This window comes from Mixophyes fleayi, chromosome 3 (genome assembly GCF_038048845.1).
Source record: "Mixophyes fleayi isolate aMixFle1 chromosome 3, aMixFle1.hap1, whole genome shotgun sequence".
Classification (NCBI taxonomy): Eukaryota; Metazoa; Chordata; class Amphibia; order Anura; family Limnodynastidae; genus Mixophyes; species Mixophyes fleayi.
The window spans coordinates 309,398,373-309,417,617 of record NC_134404.1 but is presented as its reverse complement, the minus strand read 5'-3'; the positions used below and the strand labels follow the sequence as shown (position 1 = coordinate 309,417,617).

General features: G+C 42.2%; 1 protein-coding gene across 3 annotated transcripts; it reads left to right on the top strand.

Annotated features, from left to right (window-relative positions):
- Nucleotides 1-9,119: 9,119 nt before the first annotated feature.
- BTBD3 (BTB domain containing 3) lies at nucleotides 9,120-18,337 on the top strand. 3 transcript variants are annotated; one of them, XM_075203966.1, is made up of 5 exons: nucleotides 9,120-9,250; nucleotides 13,521-13,779; nucleotides 13,962-14,055; nucleotides 14,289-14,407; nucleotides 16,701-18,337. In XM_075203966.1, exons 2-5 carry the CDS (start codon nucleotides 13,637-13,639, stop codon nucleotides 17,731-17,733), a joined length of 1,389 nt encoding a protein of 462 aa, XP_075060067.1. In that variant the 5' UTR covers nucleotides 9,120-9,250; nucleotides 13,521-13,636; the 3' UTR covers nucleotides 17,734-18,337. The 3 variants fall into 3 exon arrangements, with proteins under 3 accessions (XP_075060067.1, XP_075060065.1, XP_075060066.1); XM_075203964.1 differs by lacking the exon at nucleotides 9,120-9,250 and having other exon boundaries at nucleotides 12,445-13,779; XM_075203965.1 differs by lacking the exon at nucleotides 9,120-9,250 and having other exon boundaries at nucleotides 12,448-13,779; nucleotides 13,965-14,055.
- The last annotated feature ends 908 nt before the right edge of the window (nucleotides 18,338-19,245 follow it).

The window sequence follows — 19,245 nt, the reverse complement described above, 5'->3', positions numbered from 1 at the left end:
GCAGTCAGGAACACTGCACTTGTAATGCAGTCAGGAACACTGGAGCCAAGAACTATCCTCTGGAGAGAAGTGTGTTGTTCTGGCAATGAACAGATCACAGCAGCAGGTTTAAATAGGGTGTCCCAAACAACTATTGACTGATCAGTTCATGTGATCACAGCTGCTGAATCTGGAATGTCTCCACTCTTCAAGCGCCAATTTGATGGCAAGCAGTTCTTTGTCCCCTATGGCATAATTTCGTTCAGCTGGTAAAAAATTTCGGGAGAAGAACCCGCAGGGATGCCATTGCTGATCAGCTGGTTTTTGGGAAAGAACAGCCCCTACTCCGACAGATGAGGCATCAACTTCCAAGTAGAATGGACAGGTTAAATCTGGTTGTCTGAGTATGGGAGCAGAAATAAATGCTTGGGCTTCTTCAGACCACTTGGCAGGATTAGCTCCTTTCCTGGTGAGGGCGGTGAGTGGTGCTACGACAGTAGAGTAGCCCCGAATAAATTTTCGATAGTACAGAAATCACTGTACTGCCTTTAGTGCAGATGGTTGAGGCCAGTTAAGAATAGCTTGCACCTTCTCTGGGTCCATACGAAGACCAGTCCCCGAGATGATATACCCCAAGAATGGAATGGATTCAACTTCGAAGGTCCATTTTTCAAGCTTGCAGTACAGTTTATTCCTTCTCAGACGGCTGAGGACCTCTTTAACATGTCTGCGATGGGACTGGATATCAGAGGAGAAAACGAGGATATCGTCCAAATATACCACAATAGTATGGTACAGTAAGTCCCGAAAGATTTCGTTTATGAAATTCTGAAAAACTGCTGGGGCATTGCTCAGACCGAATGGCATAACAAGATATTCGTAGTGCCCATCCCTGGTGTTAAAGGCGGTTTTCCATTCGTCGCCACGCCTGATGCAGATCAAATTGTAGGCCCCGCGGAGATCCAACTTCGTAAATATTTGGGCACCTTTGACTCTGTCAAATAACTCTGTGATGAGGGGCAGAGGATACTGGTTCTTGATGGTAATGCCGTTGAGACCTCGGTAATCGATGCAGGGACGTAATCCACCATACTTTTTCTTTACAAAAAAGAACCCGGCTGCTGCCGGTGAAGAGGATGGGCGAATAAAGCCCCTTTCCAAGTTCTCTTTTACATATTCAGACATAGATTTTGTCTCAGGGATAGAACGAGGGTAGACTCTGCCACGCGGTGGGGTTTTACCCGGAACAAGATCAATGGGACAGTCCCAATCCCGATGAGGTGGTAGAGTTTCAGCGGCCTGCTTACTGAAAACGTCGGTGAACTCTTGGTAGGCAGGAGGAACTGGCAAAATTTCTTTATCAGAGGTGGAGCAATGTGGAAGAACACGTTGTAAACAGGACCCGAAACAGGTTGGAGCCCATGCCAAGATTTGTGGAGTCGACCAGTCCATATGGGGGTTATGCTTTTGAAGCCATGGAAACCCAAGAACCACAGGGCTAGTGGCTTCTGGGATGACCAAAAAGGTAAGAGATTCAGAATGCAGAACTCCTATTTGGAGCGTCACTGGGGAAGTCTGATGCGTAATGGTACCCCCTGGAATACGGCTACCATCAACCGCAGAGAGAAAGATGGTCACTGGAGTTTTCACTAGTGGAATGGCTAGTTCAGCAGCTAATTTGGCAGACATAAAATTCCCAGCTGCTCCAGAATCCAGCAGGGCTGAAATGTATTGGGAGCCTTGAGTGTGTTTCAGGGTGACTGGGATAATACAGTCCTTGCCTTGTGGGGAGCAAAGGGCCACTCCTAGGCTCATCTCCTCATCGTCAGCTAGGAGGGTGCGTTTACCCGGCTTGCGAGGACAATAATGTAGCAGATGTCCAGAACTGGCACAGTATAACCAAAGTTTCTCTCTAACTCACCGTTCTCGCTCAGTGGGTGAAAGACGTGCTTTGCCTAGTTGCATGAGTCCATCAGGGAAAGGAGACAGTGCCCGGGCCCGTTGAATAGGGAGGAACTTGGGCTTTTCTAGAGCTCTCTCTCTGAACTGAAGATCAATCCGATTGCAGATGGTAATCAATTGGTCTAGCATTGTAGGTAAGTCCCGAGACACTAATACATCCTTAATGTGGTCAGACAGGCCCTGCTAGAAGACCGCAACAAGAGCATCGTTATTCCAAGACAGCTCAGAGGAAAGAGTTTAAAATTGAATGGCATATTGGCCCACGGACTGCTGCCCTTGCCAAAGCCGCAGAATATCTAAAGCGGCTGATGTTGTTCTTCCAGGCTCATCGAATATTCTGCGTAAGGTAGACAGGAAGCTATCAATATCAGAAAAAATTGGGTCAGATTTTTCCCAGAGTGGTGATGCACATGCCAGAGCTTGCCCTGATAGTAGCGAAACAATATAAGCAGCTTTGGTACGTGCAGTAGGGAAATTCCCGGGTTGTAACTCAAAGTGTATACTACACTGGTTGAGAAACCCGCGGCAATTCTTCGGCTCGCCGTCGTATTTAGCTGGCGTGGGAAGATGGAGTCTGGATGAAGTAGGTAGTGACGCAGGTCTTACTGGCTCAGGCGGAGTATGGGATGGTTGACTGCGGAATACCTGCAAGGTATCCATACGCGTAGAAACATCCTGCAGGAATCTCAAAATTTGCCCCTGGTTAGTTTCTTGTCTCTCAATGCGTTCAGCTAATATTTGGACAGAGTCCTCCCTCGGGGTATGCTCCCCTTGCGGATCCATTTGGCCAGAACAAACTGTCACGGTCGTCTGTATTTCTTGATCCGATTCGGGACGCTTGGGACTAGCTGGAGCAGGACTGAAACAGAACCTAACAGCCTGGATGATTTTCCTGCTAATGTTCTTGCTGATTGTAGAATATAGCAGGGGAATGAGCAGTCTGGAAATGTTGACAGGAACAGTGCACTAGTAATGCAGACAGGAACAGTGCACTTTGTAATTCTGACAGGAACAGTGCACTTGTAATGCAGACAGGAACAGTGCACTTGTAATGCAGACAGGAACACTGCACTTGTAATGCAGACAGGAACACTGCACTTGCAATGCAGTCAGGAACACTGCACTTGTAATGCAGTCAGGAACACTGCACTTGTAATGCAGTCAGGAACACTGCACTTGTAATGCAGACAGGAACACTGGAGCCAAGAACTATCCTCTGGAGAGAAGTGTGTTGTTCTGGCAATGAACAGATCACAGCAGCAGGTTTAAATAGGGTGTCCCAAACAACTATTGGCTGATCAGTTCATGTAATCACAGCTGCTGAATCTGGTGGGTCTGGAATGATCACCTGACTGCATCCAAGATGGCCACACCCATGCAGCAGAACAAACAGTGTGTGTTTGTTTACAAACGGAGGTGTGGAGAATGGGAATGTTGCAGACGACCAGAAGGGACCCAGGTAGCCGTGATATGACAGCGGCTTGTGGAGTAAGTGCGGCTAAGATCCCGATTTGTGACAGGCGTATTCTGGCAACGTTTTTAAGGTGGAGTCGACAGAACTGGGAGCGAGGCTGGATGTGAGTGTCACACGCAAGGTTCTCAGATTCTGTCACTTACCTCTCTGCTGTCTTTCCAAGCTGTCCCTGTGGTCCTCAGGCTTTGCTGGTTTCCGATCTCTCTGCAAGATGCTGTCCAGTCTGTCTCCACTTCAAAGATCCCTCCAGAATCAGGATATGTGCACTGCCATCTTGGATCGAGTCACATGATCCATCTCAGCAACTCAGAGTGCTGCTTTATCCCAGCTGACCAGTCTACAATCAGGAGAACACAACTATAATAAAAAGATTTCCTGAAACCCTTACCTGTTGCCAGTGCAATGTTGTATTTCCAAACTCCAACCTGGTTCCCAGCAGTCTGCAGTGTTTTTATCCTTCCAGCCCACAGCCCAGACAGTGCAGTCCGCATTTCGGTTCTGTCATCCAGCATTACGGTTCCAGCATTTTGGTTCCTTTCCGGGTTCAGCAATTCAGTTCCTGTCTGGTCTCCACTGCTAGTTCATCACCAGTTGTACCAGTCCTTTCATTTGCTTGCAATGGAACATAATCAGGCCACCCAGCTTTGTGTATCTAGTCACCAGAGTAACTCCAGAGACACCACCCATTCTGGGTCATGGAAGTCAAATAATCAGATGAAGTAAACTAATTTAATTAATATTGTTTTACTATGCCATTGCATCACTACACATGGCGTACTAATCGCAATCGTACGGTGAAACAATATTAATCAGCTTAGTTTACTTCAACCGATTATTTAACAACGCACCCATTTACATTCACACTTACATAATACACATTTATTAAGGTACCAATCCACATTTATTTATTAGTAAAATGTATTAGAGATTAATTATGCATAGATAATATTAAAGTTGAGGTATTTATGGTTCAGATCCTCTCAACGGTAAAGAGTTTGGTTTCATATTAAAGCTTATTTCACTAGCATTAACCCGGTTTCGACAGAGTAGCGATCGCATCTAGCGGTCGCAAGTCATGAGCAATATGAAATACTCAAAATTACTTTGTTTATGGGTCAGTTTAAACTGGTTATTCGGCGGGAAGACATGTAGGCAACAGTTGGAGTAAGTTGTCGCCCACCTTTGAAAAAGATCAAATGAACTGACCTATAACCAGCAGTCTACTGGAACATTGTTAACCCTAGACCAATGAAGACCTCTTTTAGTGTTATCTGTGTATATTTGTGACATCATCACAGTTGATGCTAATTCAAGCTGCATATAAGCTCCATGCGCCAGTGTTTTCTTTCTCTCTTCCTGACAACAGACAACACGACTGTATCTGAACCTGGGCCCAGGACACGCTTGCGAAGACTGTAATGTATTTGGTTTCATACTTTCCTGATTATTATATCTTTTATGCTTCATCAAAGCTTACTGTAAATCCTGCTATCTTTTGATATTAAATCTCTTTGTGCGTTTGAACAACAATAATCGCATTGGACAATGTTCATTGGTAGCGATAAAATGAACATTACAGGGTACAGACAGATCCTCATGACACCAAGGCAGCGGGCTTGGGAGACTGAGAAAATGGTGCTGTTATTGACAGTGAGGGATATTTAAGGGCAGGTGTTGACTTTGACAGGAGAGAAGATAATACGCTCTGTTTTGGACATTTTGAGCTCTCAGTAGAGTTGGGATATCCATGTGGAGATAGAGCACTGGCTGACCTCTTTAAGCTCACAGCATCTTACCTCACAACCCCCTCCACTCCTTTTTGCTAGATTGACAACAGGAGCTAATAGGGTTGCCATATAATTCTGGTACACATTTCTCAACTCTGAATGGGTACAGGCGAAGCTCTTCTCCCAAAGTGCTTGGTAGAGAGACCTGGACCTGGTATTAAATGAAACTCAATGGAACCTAGTTTTTCAAAACGCTTACCAGATGTCAAAGTGTCTGAATCACTCAGGGATGTTCTATGCACTGGTTCAGACTTTAACCCCAGACAAACTTCACAAGATGTAGCTAGCACAGTACAATTGTGGAGCGACAGTTGATATACTACATATCTTCTAGAGCTGTCCCATTGTCCATACACTGTGGAACGCAGTGTTTACCACGATAACCCAGGCCATTAAGATTCCGGTCCCCTTTACCCCAGAGGTGGCTCTCTTACATATTTTCCCTCCCTAATTATCCTCAGGTAATCAATATGTAGTCTGCCATATACTTATAGCTACTAGGGCGGTGATTGCCCTTTACAGGGCAGCGCCGCTTTAAATTTAAGCGCTGAAGTCGCCGAACTCTTGGGTGTTGAAGAACCCGGAGCTTCATACATTTACCCCCAGATGTTGTTTGCCTGGAAAGAGTTTATATCCACAAATCCTATATGTAATTGAAAAAATCTCAATAAAAACTATTATTGGAAATAAGTAGCAAAATCATGGGCTGTGAGGGAGGAAGGAGGAGGAGGTGCAGGTGGGCAGAGAAGTGAGTTGAAGGTGGCAAAGAGGCGACGTGGGTTAGAAGACTGGGTGGATATTAGAGATTTGAAGAATGTTTGCTTGGCAATTGAAAGGGCAGTTCTGTAAGATGAAAGGATGAATTTATAGTGGAGGAAATCGGGATAGGAACGAGATTTCCTCCAGTGGCGCTCTGCAGTGCATGCACTTTTGCAGGTAGCGGGTCTGTTTGGTGTGGTTGGGGTTTGGATCATTTTTTCCACATTTATTGATAACTCCATTCTCAAGTCTCTGCAATCGACATTCCACTGAGACTGCACTCACAACAGTGATCAATGATCTACTTAGAGCAAAGTCTGAGGGTCAGTTTTCCATACTCATAGTCCTGGACCTCTCTGATGCTTTCGGCAACAATGATCACCCACTTCTTCTATACACCCTTCAATCCATTGCTCTCCGTGACACAGTTCTTTCCTGGTTAACTTGCTACCTATTGAACTGCTCCTTTAGTCTCTGACACATCCTCCGTGCCACTACCACTACCTGTGGGGTCCCACAAGGCTCTGTTCTCGACCCTATGATCTTATTAGAAGTTGAGGAGGGCCCTTTTGATGTAGACAGGCTAGCTTGGTCCTCTGACCAGAAGACCGGGGCTGCAGAGAAACTGCAAAAGGTGACCCTTGGTGCTACCAGAGAATCATGTACGATGCACTATCACATAATTTTTAAGGCACTTTATTTTCACAACTGCCTCCTTTTACCCTGGCCATTTGGCTATCCGGGAGACTGTTTACAATTGCTTGGCATTTAAGCAAGGGCTATACCCACATTAATTTCCCGCCTTGTTTGTCACTTTCACTTTTGTGTGTTATTTTTACAGGATCTAGGGTGTGTGGTACACCCTTACAGGTTCAGCAATTACCTGTTGGCCCATGCCCCCAAAGGGATCTTTTGGTCTCGGGGGTTGGAGATAGAGGGGCCCTTCATCTTTTGAGGGGGGAGTGAAGTTGCTGCACCTTGTTGCACATTTTTTTGCACTTGGGGCACAAAACCACTAATCTTGTGGGCTTTCAATTAAAAAAAAGGGATGTTTTTCCTAAAAACATTTGTTTTACATGGACATAAACAACTCATTTATTCAACTAAAAATACATATTTCCAGTCTTCATTGTTAGCAACATTTTGAAATGATCTGCTGACCAGGTACATCTAAGCCTGTCATGCGCCGCCGAATGTCTAGATAAACATTTGTGCACTATAACCCCATGTCATGTTTACTGACCTTGGATGGAATTGTTATTTTTTTTTCATTTAAATGCTTCAATAAAAACTGTCTTCATCCAGTTGATTAATATTAAGAAGCTGGGACATTTCTAAGGACAGCTCTCCACACCATTAACTGTTCCTGGAAATTAGGGTGTTAGCGACGATGGGTATTAGCATTACACAGTGATCTCATTATACAGCAATATAGCAGCATTTTCACCTCATATAGGAAACAATCAAATCCATCTGGAAAGCAATAGGACATTTATACAATAAAAATATTCTCACAGTTAGATCTGTTGTTTTTTCTTTACCACCTACAATGTGAGTGCAAATCATATAATCCTCTCACTTGTTATACATTTAATCCACCACCGTGCCAGTCCTATCCCTCACCTCCCTGCGATCTCCTGATCCCTCTTCCTCACCTCCCTGTGATCTCCTGATCCCTATCCCTCACATCCCTGCGATCTCCTGATCCCTATCCCTCACTGCGATCTCCTGATCCCTATCCCTCACATCCCTGCGATCCCCTGATCCCTATCCCTCACATCCCTGCGATCTCCTGATCCCTATCCCTCACATTCCTGCAATCTCCTGATCCCTATCCCTCACCTCCCTGCGATCTCCTGATCCCTATCCCTCACATTCCTGCGATCTCCTAATCCCTATCCCTCAGCTCCCTGCGATCTCCTGATTCCTATCCCTCACCTCCCTGCGATCTCCTGATCCCTATCCCTCACACCCCTGCGATCTCCTCCTGATCCCTATCCCTCACCTCTCTGCGATCTTCTGATCCCTATCCCTCACATTCCTGCGATCTCCTGATCCCTCTCCCTCACCTCCCTGCGATCTCCTGATCCCTAACCCTCACCTCCCTGCGATCTCCTGATCACTATCCCTCACCTCCCTGCGATCTCCTGATCCCTATCCCTCACATCCCTGCGATCTCCTGATCCCTATCCCTCACATTCCTGCGATCTCCTGATCCCTCACCTCCCTGCGATCTCCTGATCCCTTACCCTCACCTCCCTGCGATCTCCTGATCCCTATCCCTCACCTCCCTGCGATCTCCTGATCCCTATCCCTCACCTCCCTGCGATCTCCTGATCCCTATCCCTCACATCCCTGCGATCTCCTCCTGATCCCTATCCCTCACATTCCTGCAATCTCCTGATCCCTATCCCTCACCTCCCTGCGATCTCCTGATCCCTATCCCTCACTGCAATCTCCTGATCCCTAACCCTCACATTCCTGCGATCTCCTGATCCCTCACCTCCCTGCGATCTCCTGATCCCTAACCCTCACCTCCCTGCGATCTCCTGATCACTATCCCTCACCTCCCTGCGATCTCCTGATCACTATCCCTCACCTCCCTGCGATCTCCTGATCCCTATCCCTCACATCCCGGCGATCTCCTGATCCCTATCCCTCACCTCCCTGCGATCTCCTGATCCCTATCCCTCACATCCCGGCGATCTCCTCCTGATCCCTATCCCTCACATCCCTGCGATCTCCTGATCCCTATCCCTCACATGCCTGCGATCTCCTGATCCCTATCCCTCACCTCCCTGCGATCTCCTGATCCCTATCCCTCACATTCCTGCGATCTCCTGATCCCTAACCCTCACATCCCTGCGATCTCCTGATCCCTATCCCTCACCTCCCTGCGATCTCCTGATCCCTAACCTTCACATCCCTGCGATCTCCTGATCCCTATCCCTCACATTCCTGCGATCTCCTGATCCCTATCCCGCCTACATCTCTGTTTATCTTTTCATGTACGAAGAAAAAGAACGCGCCTAACGGTTACTACCAATGCCAACCATCAGCCAATCACCATTCTCCTCTCATATGACACCGCGCTCTGTATTGCGGAAAGCTGCAATCTGATTAGTCATTACACACCCACAAGTCGCCTATAAGAGCGGAGTTGGAAAAGTGGGCGGAGCCGAGCGCTGGGGATTGTTTAGCCGTTCTCCGGTGTCTCTGCTTCCGGTACACCGGACCCGTCCGTCACCTACCGGCACCGCACGGAAGAGCTACGTCACTTGTACAACCGGTAAGGTTACCCCGTGTTATATTAGAGGACCACGTCGGCAGGGTGTTGAGTCAGGTTTTATCAGGAAAAGGTTTCCTACGGTCCTGCTTCTTACAATATGGCCGGGTAATCAGACTGTGGCGGGTCCCACGGATCTGTTTCATGTCTTGAGCTGTCACTCGAGGCAGTGTTAGTGTCCACAGACTACTACTTACATTACTGACACAGCCCCTGTCATGCGATCCTTTGCATACTGTATGAGGTGGTATTACTGGCTTTACAGCTTTTACACTTTTGTTTACTACAAAGTGTCATTGAGACATAGCAGAGAGACTGCAGTTACTGTACAGGAAACATGAGGGGGTGTTTCAGTTCCCCTTGAGGTCTCATAGTAGCTACTGCACCTATGTGCAGGTATTAATATGAAGGCTAAAACATTGCTGATATATTCTCATACGTTTATGGGGCAGATTCAATTAGCCATAAGGTGCCACTAGACATTGCCTTGCTGTCCGGCTTCGCACCTGCTGGCTAAAAACTGTCTCTGGGTGGTTCTGCAGACATATTACATCCCCTCAAACCAAGTTGAGTCTGGTCTTATGCAATGTTTTAGGTACTGAACATCCCCTGAGGCTCCATTTTGCCTAGACACCCCCCCCCCCCCCCCCATAGTTTACAATTTTGTATAACTTTAGATGGGGGAAGGGATACTGGGGCCAGAATTTGTTAGATTGGGTTGTTGAACTGCATAGAATACTTGTGATGTGTTACATTTCATTTCATATGTGTCGCTTTGGGAACATGCCTCCAGATGTGGGCAAAAGTGACCCTTTGGACACGCTAGTGCTGACATGAATCTGAGAAGGCAAGTTCCCATGATAAAAAAAATATATATTATATGAGGCTAGTCACACTGTTGCATTGTGCACCTGCTCTTAAAATACCTTTTGATCTAAGCCAGTGGATCCCAAACTTTCTCAGTTCGAGGCACACTTAGAGTCTCCATACTTTTTTCAAGGCACCCCTAAGCCATAATAATTACCAAGTAGTCCCCCACCTTGCTTATCACTGGCCCTGGCCACGGCACCCCAGGGAGCCATGGCGCACAGCTTGGGAACCACCGATCTACGCTGTGTTCACCCAGTGGAACTGACATGGCAGACTGGTTAATAACCCACTGACAGTACCTAAATATTCAGAGTAGATTCTGGTTGGATTATAAATGCAAGGCAACAGCACATGCTGCATTCATGATCTGCCCAGCATGCACTGCATATGTGTACTTTTGCAGATTAGAATGCCCCTCCCTCCCCTGTGCCACAATGGCACATATTACCCTAGTTGTTTAAAAGGTGATGTGTTCTTTTGGACACAACTTGCACCCTTGAAAGATGGGGTGATGCATTTATAGTGTTATCACTATTAATATACTTGTATCAGTCAGTATTCCACCTTTTTTTTTTTTTAACCCCCCCCAACTGATTACTATATCATGCATAGAAATGTCAACTGGGGCACTATCTTCTTGGAGTTTGTATGCTTTTGCTGAGTTTGCAGTTTTCATGGTTTTTTTTTGGGTCCACTGGTTTAATTCCACAGGTTTGTGGGGAAAAATACTTGTAGTGTAAACGTGTTTGAGTCATAAATAAATTCTGACTTTGACATATGTTGGCACTATAAAAATAAAGCATAATAATAATGCAGAATCTCATGCGTGGTTAGAATGTGATGAAAGTATCATATTTTTTATTTTGGAGGTAAAGTATATGACTACAATGTATACCAGACAAGTAGATCTGTTGAAACAACGGTACGTTCTGCAAAAATACTCCAATCTGTTTTATTATTGGAGATTATTCATGTGTATTCATGTGAAATCTATGTGAAGTTTGACAAAGCTGATCACCAGTTCTGATACTGTTGTTGGTTTTCCCCCACGTTGTATCTAGTTTAAAGCGGAGGGATGTTAAATATTTTTGTTTTATTAATTTAGCCTACCAAGTGTCAGTGTCAGTGTTATTGTTCTGGGAGCCCAAAAAAATGTTAGCAGTAGAACATATAGCATATCCTTTTAATTAGGGGACCCCATAAGCAAATAATTGGATCCCATTTCAGGTCTCAACACAGAGTACTATGGTTTAGAGTACTATGCAACTGCTTGAAGATTCAGGCATACTATAGTTATAGAAAATGACAAATCCAAGGGATCGTGGCATGCAGATGAAAATTATGTTGATGACATTACTGATGAAAGCACACACCCCACAAAAAAACAAACAAGTGCAGGATATAGTAGGCAGATTACTTAAGTTTAACTAGTTCTAGGGTTACTGTATACGCCTGGTTGATTCCTGCAATAAGGAGCAAACAGTGTTAATACATTGATGACTGATCTCTATCCAGGAGCTCCCTTGCAATCAGGTTTACATTGTGTTCCAGATACAATGAGTATTGTAGTTTAAGGCCAGCTTTAATTGTCTTTTCCTCAGCTTTAAATGTACATACATTATGGATGTTGCTATTTTTTTTAACTCAGTATATGCAGTAAATTGAGTTATTCCTTAATCTATATTGCTGTGGACAACAGTGCCAAAAACATTTTGTGCCTCGTTTAGAGAAAAAAAAAAAAAAATCCAACTAAAGTGTACAAACTGGCACCTGGACAAACCATGTTGCAATGCAGTAGATGCAAATGATATGTTTTTGCATGTACCATACAAATACTGGACAGCTTATTTTTACACTGATTTAGAGTTGTGCCATGGTGCACCCTCTCCCAACTGTATATCAGTCTGCATTTTTTAAATCCCACCCCCTGCCCCCTCCTTCTGTGCAATATGGTTTTGCCAAGGGGCAAACTTGCACTTTCTAGCTAGGTTTATTCCGAACTATAAGTGAGGTCTTAATCATGTTTTTTTCATAATAAAATGAGCCTAGGCTTTATTAAATAAATATGTAAACTGGTATGCAATACAGTTTTGGTATCAAAGAAAACAGTAGTTTATAGTGATTGAATTAAACGGTTAACATGAAGGAACATAATTCAGTTGCTAGTGCCCCACTGAGTCTGAATGTAGAGGAGAGAAGGAGAGCGTAATATCAGCTGCTAAAATCAGTAGAGCATTGATGCATGAAAATATGGTTAATCGTGGTAATTAGGTTACAAGGGAATTTAAGTGTTAATTTGTAGTCAAACACATAAGATATAGGGATCAACCGTATTCTCCCTTCGTATCTTGTTCTGAGAAACGCAGTTCTTTTTTTTTAACCCTGTGCAAAAGCCTGCATGTCAGCCATAGCCACTGGCCTAATTAGCACAGCTTAGTAATTTGGAACTCCTGTCAGAGGCTATTATGTTGGTTGGAAACAGAATGGATGAAATCAAATGCAGTGACCTCATCTCCATTTTATGGAACAGTGCGTTTCACTACTAGAACCTGAAAACAAATCTGTTTTTCTTCTAATTAATTCAATAAGCATATCACTTTGAACGGCAGTTTTGCAAAGACTAAAGTGTTTCATATGAAATGCATGTATTGATATATTAAATGCATGTACATTTAATAATAACATTTGCTAGAGAGACATATTCGCTTAAAACAGCATGATTAGAGCCCAGCTTTCACAGTTTAGTTTGTTTGTTTGGCTCTTGCTGCATATACATTTCCATACCAGATTATATTTTAAATAAACACCTAGGATAGATCATTTGTCCTTTAACAGAGAGACGATGTATACTACAAACACTCTTGCTGTTATGCTCGGTCCAATCATTATCTGTAGCTTCAGCTATTGGCTTAAAGCTATTGACTGCCTGACACCATCTGCAAAGCTGCAATCTCTACTCTCTTCAGATCCATTCAGCACACGACTTGAGTCAGCGAACGGACTATCTCTGCTTTAAGCAGAATCCAATCTTGTTATCCTAATTTACAATAAGTAATGCAGACAGTTATATGCTCTCTCCTTCCCGTTGTTGCACAATAGGTGGCCCAGCTGCGCTACATCTAAAGGATTTAGAGGCAAACAAAATAGGAGACATGTTTGGAATATATTTATCACATCAAGTGCTGGATCAAACTTGAAGTCAGAATTTAATTCTTCAAATAGAGAAGGTCACCTTGTGTCTCTTTTCAAAAGCTGTGTTTTAGCTTTCTTTTTACAATACTTTTGGATTTTTTTTGTAATATTCTGTTAAAATTAAGCTGCTCAGCTAGATGAACTAAATCACTGATGGTAGATGCCAAAGGGAAGAACATGAAATGTCTCACTTTTTTTTTGATGCTTCCAGAAACTGTGAAGAATCGGTCCAATAAAGGTCCCAAAAAGGCCAGTTCTAGTACCAGCAGCAAGTTACCACCGGTTTGCTATGAAATCATTACATTAAAAACCAAAAAGAAGAAGAAGATGGCTGCTGAGATATTTCCCAGTAAGAAACCAGCTAACAGCAACTCAAACTCTGTGCAGCAATACCACCAACAAAATCTCAATAACAATAACACTATCCCATCCCCAAACTGGCAAGGACTTTACGGCACCATCAGAGAAAGGTAAGACCGTCCGTCTTCTGTTTATTTTACTTACTGTTCTGAAATATTGTGTTGCTGCATGCTTTGAAGTTCATATCATGTATAGGAAATTTTCATGTTGTAAGTTGTGCAGCTACTTTACTAATATTTAAATCAATGCTCTATTACATTGGAAAGTTTCTATTTTAAACCATTTGCCCCAGTAGAAATTCAGTGGTGTACAACAATGAACTGATGGCAGATGTGCATTTTGTGGTTGGACCACCAGGTGGGACTCAGCTGTTACCAGGACATAAAGTAAGCAATGTTTTTCTTGATATTATTAGCCACATTTCATTTACATTTATTTTCATAGTGCCAGTTTAAATCTGTAATCTTGCTTGCTAAGATATGATGTAGAAAAAGATCACCCATCTTATTGTTGGTGATGTCTGCTATTTAGTTTAATTGAAATAATCTTTTCTTATTTGTGCAATGAAGCTGAATATTGTGTCACTGCTTAACTTGCCTTTTGTGGTTCTCATTGCCAGTATGTTCTAGCTGTTGGGAGCTCAGTATTCCATGCAATGTTTTATGGGGAGCTTGCAGAGGACAAAGATGAAATTCGTATACCAGATGTTGAACCTGCTTCTTTCCTTGCAATGCTGAAGTAAGCATTTTCCTTGTGTTGCAATAATGTCAATTTATGGCGATACAAACTGCAGCTTTAATTAACAGAATATAGCCTTTAGAAGTTTTAATATGGTTGCTGCACATAGCAGGTTAGTGTTTTTATAAGGCATAATGTACTGTATGGCTTATTTATATATACTATAATTTAACCTTTGAAGGCTTGGTCACACATGGTGATAAAATGGGCTTTCTCCAATACAATCTCTTGTAACGCAGCATTCAAATTTTAGAACACAATGTTGAGTGAGTCCATAAGACACCATCCTATTTTTAGTGCATTTTTTCAGGCATTAGCAGATGAAAAGCACATTAACAGTTTTAAACAAGCCCCTAGGAAACTGTTCTTATGTTTTTCTTGATAATGTTAAAAATGCATTTATAAAAAGTAATAATTGAACTTGCATAAAATAAGTCCAATATTACAATAATAAAGTTAGTTCAGTCTAGGCACTTCTATATTGTCATTAAACCTCCTCCTACTTGTCTAGATAGGCAAACATACTATACAGATTAAATTGAATCTGCCCTTGATATTAACAAAAAGAAAAGTAAGTAAAAAAAACAAACAATAATTAAAATCAACATAAAAGCTAGCTCTAAATACAGGGTGAAAAATGTGTGGTTCAGTGGATCGAATACTGTGGAATATGCAGGTGCTATATAAATGTCAATAATTATGTCACTTTAGGTGACTTTTTCCACTCATGTAGAGTGGTTGTTTTTGTTCTCCACTAAGCTACTTATTAGCCAGTGTTTATTCCAAAACCTTATTAGTTTTATTTTAGTTCAGCAGATTAATGTCTCTTGTGTCAGTGTAATGATGCAGTGTGCAGCTCCCTTTTTTTTTTTTTTATATCCATACAATGAAATGGTGCATGAAACTAGACCCAAGAGCACAGAGCGTGTGAAAAGGAAACAGGGATGAGATATAGTTCAAAGTGTGAGACTTCTGCAGTACAAATACATTCTCACCTCAAGTGTGAAAGCAGCTGAAGACAGGGCATGTCAGACATTTCTGCATAATGTCTAAAACTGATTTATTTTTTTTCTCTCATTCTGATGCCGGTATTTCTCTCAGCAAATATCTGATAAGAGCAGTCTTAGATATACATGTTAAACCTGCTATGTTATTCAGCAACACATTCTGCAACGCTGTGCACTGTGAGCGTAAACTGTAATCGTATGCAGGTGCACCTTAATACCAATGGTATATATGAGAAGACCGACATAAAGTTGCACTGAGGGATTTCTAACAGTAATATTTCCTTGTTTATTAGCGCAGAGTACAGTCTCTTTCACAGATTATTATGCACCCGTTGTCAGCTGTACTTCTTATTCTGTACTCTACACCAACAGGAATATTGTATATTGATGCAGTCACTGTGTTTTGTTCCTTCTGATTATGCACAAATAGGGAGCAATTGCCTGTCGCAATTAGTGCCGTTATGTCTGTAGTTTGACTCTATGTATGTAAAATATTGAAATGTCTTATTGCACAAATATACTGCAAAGTTAACAAACTATAGTGTAGTACAGTAGAATATACAATTTTAAGTATTCAACTTCTTTTGGGGCAAGAATAATCTAATATGACAATGGAACGTAATTTGCTTTTTACTGATATCACACTTTTTTTTTTGAAAACTTATAATTTGTGTGTCTATAAATGGGGTTTTCTGCTTGTTCAAGACTTCACTTGAGAAAACAAAAATCAAGAGTTGTGCAAAAAAACGAAGGTTCTATCAACCAGTAAGGCAAATTTACAAGACATATATTGTCATTTATAAAGGATAACAACTCAAAATATTACATTCTTATGGATAGAGTTGATGAATATAATATAAAATGAGAAGTTTGCTTCTGTTATCCTTAGTTTTGGAAAGTACCCTTATGGTTGTAATGATCACTGCAGAACATCTGTCGGCTACTAGTGATGGTTTTTAAAATGTTCCTAGCAGCATTGTCAAGTCTGAGCTTCCCATTAGTAGCAATAGGATACTGAAGTTGTATTGGACCTGACAACACTGCTAGAAATGGGGAGGGGGGAAAAAAACCTCCCGAGCAGGAGAGAGTTCTTGCTTGAGCTGTCATAGCAATTAGGGGCTTGGAGGAGCAGAGGTAAGAAACCAGTGAATGTACTCCATAAATTAGGAGCAAGTAGCATGTATTTAGGTGTTGCATTCTGGGATATACCCAGCCAGAGCAATATTGGCAAAAGTTCAATTCAGATCTCTCTCAAAATGTGTTTTTGTTCTTTCTCTTTTGTGCAGGTATTTGTATTGTGATGAAATTGACTTGGCTGCTGATACTGTTCTGGCAACTCTGTATGCTGCTAAGAAATATATCGTCCCCCATCTTGCCAGAGCATGTGTTAACTTCCTAGAGACCAGTCTAAGTGCAAAGAACGCCTGTGTTCTCCTTTCTCAGAGCTGCTTGTTTGAAGAACCTGATCTCACCCAGAGGTGCTGGGAAGTGATTGATGCACAGGCAGAACTTGCTTTGAAAAGTGAAGGATTTTGTGACATTGACTTTCAGACACTTGAAAGTATCCTTAAAAGAGAAACTTTAAATGCCAAAGAAATAGTTGTATTTGAGGCAGCTCTCTGTTGGGCTGAAGTAGAATGTCAACGTCAAGACTTAACTCCTACCATAGAGAATAAGAGGAAAGTTTTAGGCAAATCTCTCTACTTAATCCGCATCCCAACTATGGCGCTTGACGATTTTGCCAATGGTGCTGCACAATCCGGAGTCTTGACTCTTAATGAAACAAATGATATATTTCTTTGGTATACAGCTGCTAAGAAACCAGATTTAGAGTTTGTAAGCAATCCTAGGAAGGGTTTAGTCCCTCAGAGATGCCATAGGTTTCAATCGTGTGCCTACCGTAGCAACCAGTGGCGTTACAGAGGCCGATGTGACAGCATTCAGTTTTCTGTGGATAAACGAGTATTTATCGCAGGCTTTGGTCTATATGGCTCCAGCTGTGGGTCTGCAGAATATAGTGCGAAAATTGAACTGAAACGACAAGGAGTGATATTGGGACAGAATCTAAGCAAATACTTCTCAGATGGATCCAGCAATACATTTCCTGTTTGGTTCGAGTATCCTGTGCAAATTGAACCAGATACTTTCTACACAGCCAGTGTGGTCCTGGACGGCAATGAATTGAGTTACTTTGGACAGGAAGGAATGACTGAGGTTCAGTGTGGAAAAGTAACTGTGCAGTTTCAGTGTTCCTCGGACAGCACAAATGGGACCGGGGTGCAAGGGGGCCAGCTACCCGAACTAATTTTTTATGCCTAAAATGTACTTTCTATGGTTTAATGGACACATTGTGCAATTTTGAGTATGAGAATATACAGATTTAGTTTTCTTTTTTTTTTTCTTTTTTTTTTTTTTTCTTAAATCAATATTTAAAGTATCTGTCAATGCTATCTATATCTAGTTCACTATAGCTGTTAAGTTTGATATAGATTAGATGTACAGTAATGCTGTAAATTAGAGGCACTTTCTAAAATAGTTTCTAAAAATGTCATTAACCTGAAGCCTGCTTATTACAAATGAGAAATATTTTGGTAAATGCATCCTACCTGTAACATGTTTTGTTTTAACTAGCGTTTATAACAGATGTATCTTTCTATCTTAAGCCCATAAACAGGGAATACCCAGCAGATTAAATTGTATGAAAATGGACTTAATTTACTGACTGTGACATGCTGCCACAAAATCCCATGAGAAGACCTGTCTCAGTGTATCGCTGTAGTTGCCCTGTCCCCTTATGTATATTATATAGGCTGAACATTTCATGGTTCCACAAAATTTCAAAAATGAATGTTTGCTTCTTCTAATAGTCCGAACTATGTTGTGTAAAATTACATTTTAAATTAGAATTGATCTTTGCACAGTTTCTTAGTTTGGTTATTGTTGGAGTCCCTTTTTTTATTTTTTTTTGTTTATTTATAGATGTTTAGTCTCAAACTTTTTACAGCTGTAACCAGAGTCCAGCAGGGTACAAATTACCTATGAACTGAGAAGAAAGTATGTGATGAAATGAAGACTGTTTTAAATGTAATTATTTCATTACATTGTACACAACATATACAAAGCTAAGTAAGAGCCTCGTGACACATATCCACCTTCCTATTTCCAGACCAGACATCAGTAATTATAATATACATCTTGCAGAATTTACTTGATGATGACCAACGGTTGGCTTCATTATCTTACAAAATTCATGTCGCACTAATTACATCTGCAGTTTAGTTGTTGCTTTGTACTGCAAAAAAATACTAGTAGACTTTTTTTTTTTTCTTATTTAGATATAATTTTTAGTAATAGTCTAAAATGCAGTTGGAAAATTTAAATATTCTGTGCACAGTGTCATGGCCTATTTTCCAATCTGCATTGATAAATGTATACCGTATTTCCCCATTTATAAGGCGCTCCCATGTATAAGATGCACCTTAATTTAGGCCCCGAAATCTGAAAAAAAAAATATTACGGTAGCTGTCAAAAAAGGCAGGGAAAGTGTAATGGCCGGTGGTCTGATTGTGATCAGAGCAGTCCGGCAGCACACTCTCCCTGCAGTCGCCTCCCCCCAGCTGCCACTGTACCTCTGTCCCTCTCCTCCTGGATGCGTGCATACCGCTGTCCCCCCTCCTCCCAGATCTCCCCCGCTGCCACTGTAACGCTGCCCCGATCCCCCTCGATCCCCCCCACTGCCATTGTAACGCTGCGCCATCCCCCCCCTGCATCCACGCTACCTTTGTATAAGACGCACCCAGGTTTAAGACCCAACATTTTTGGGAAAAAGGT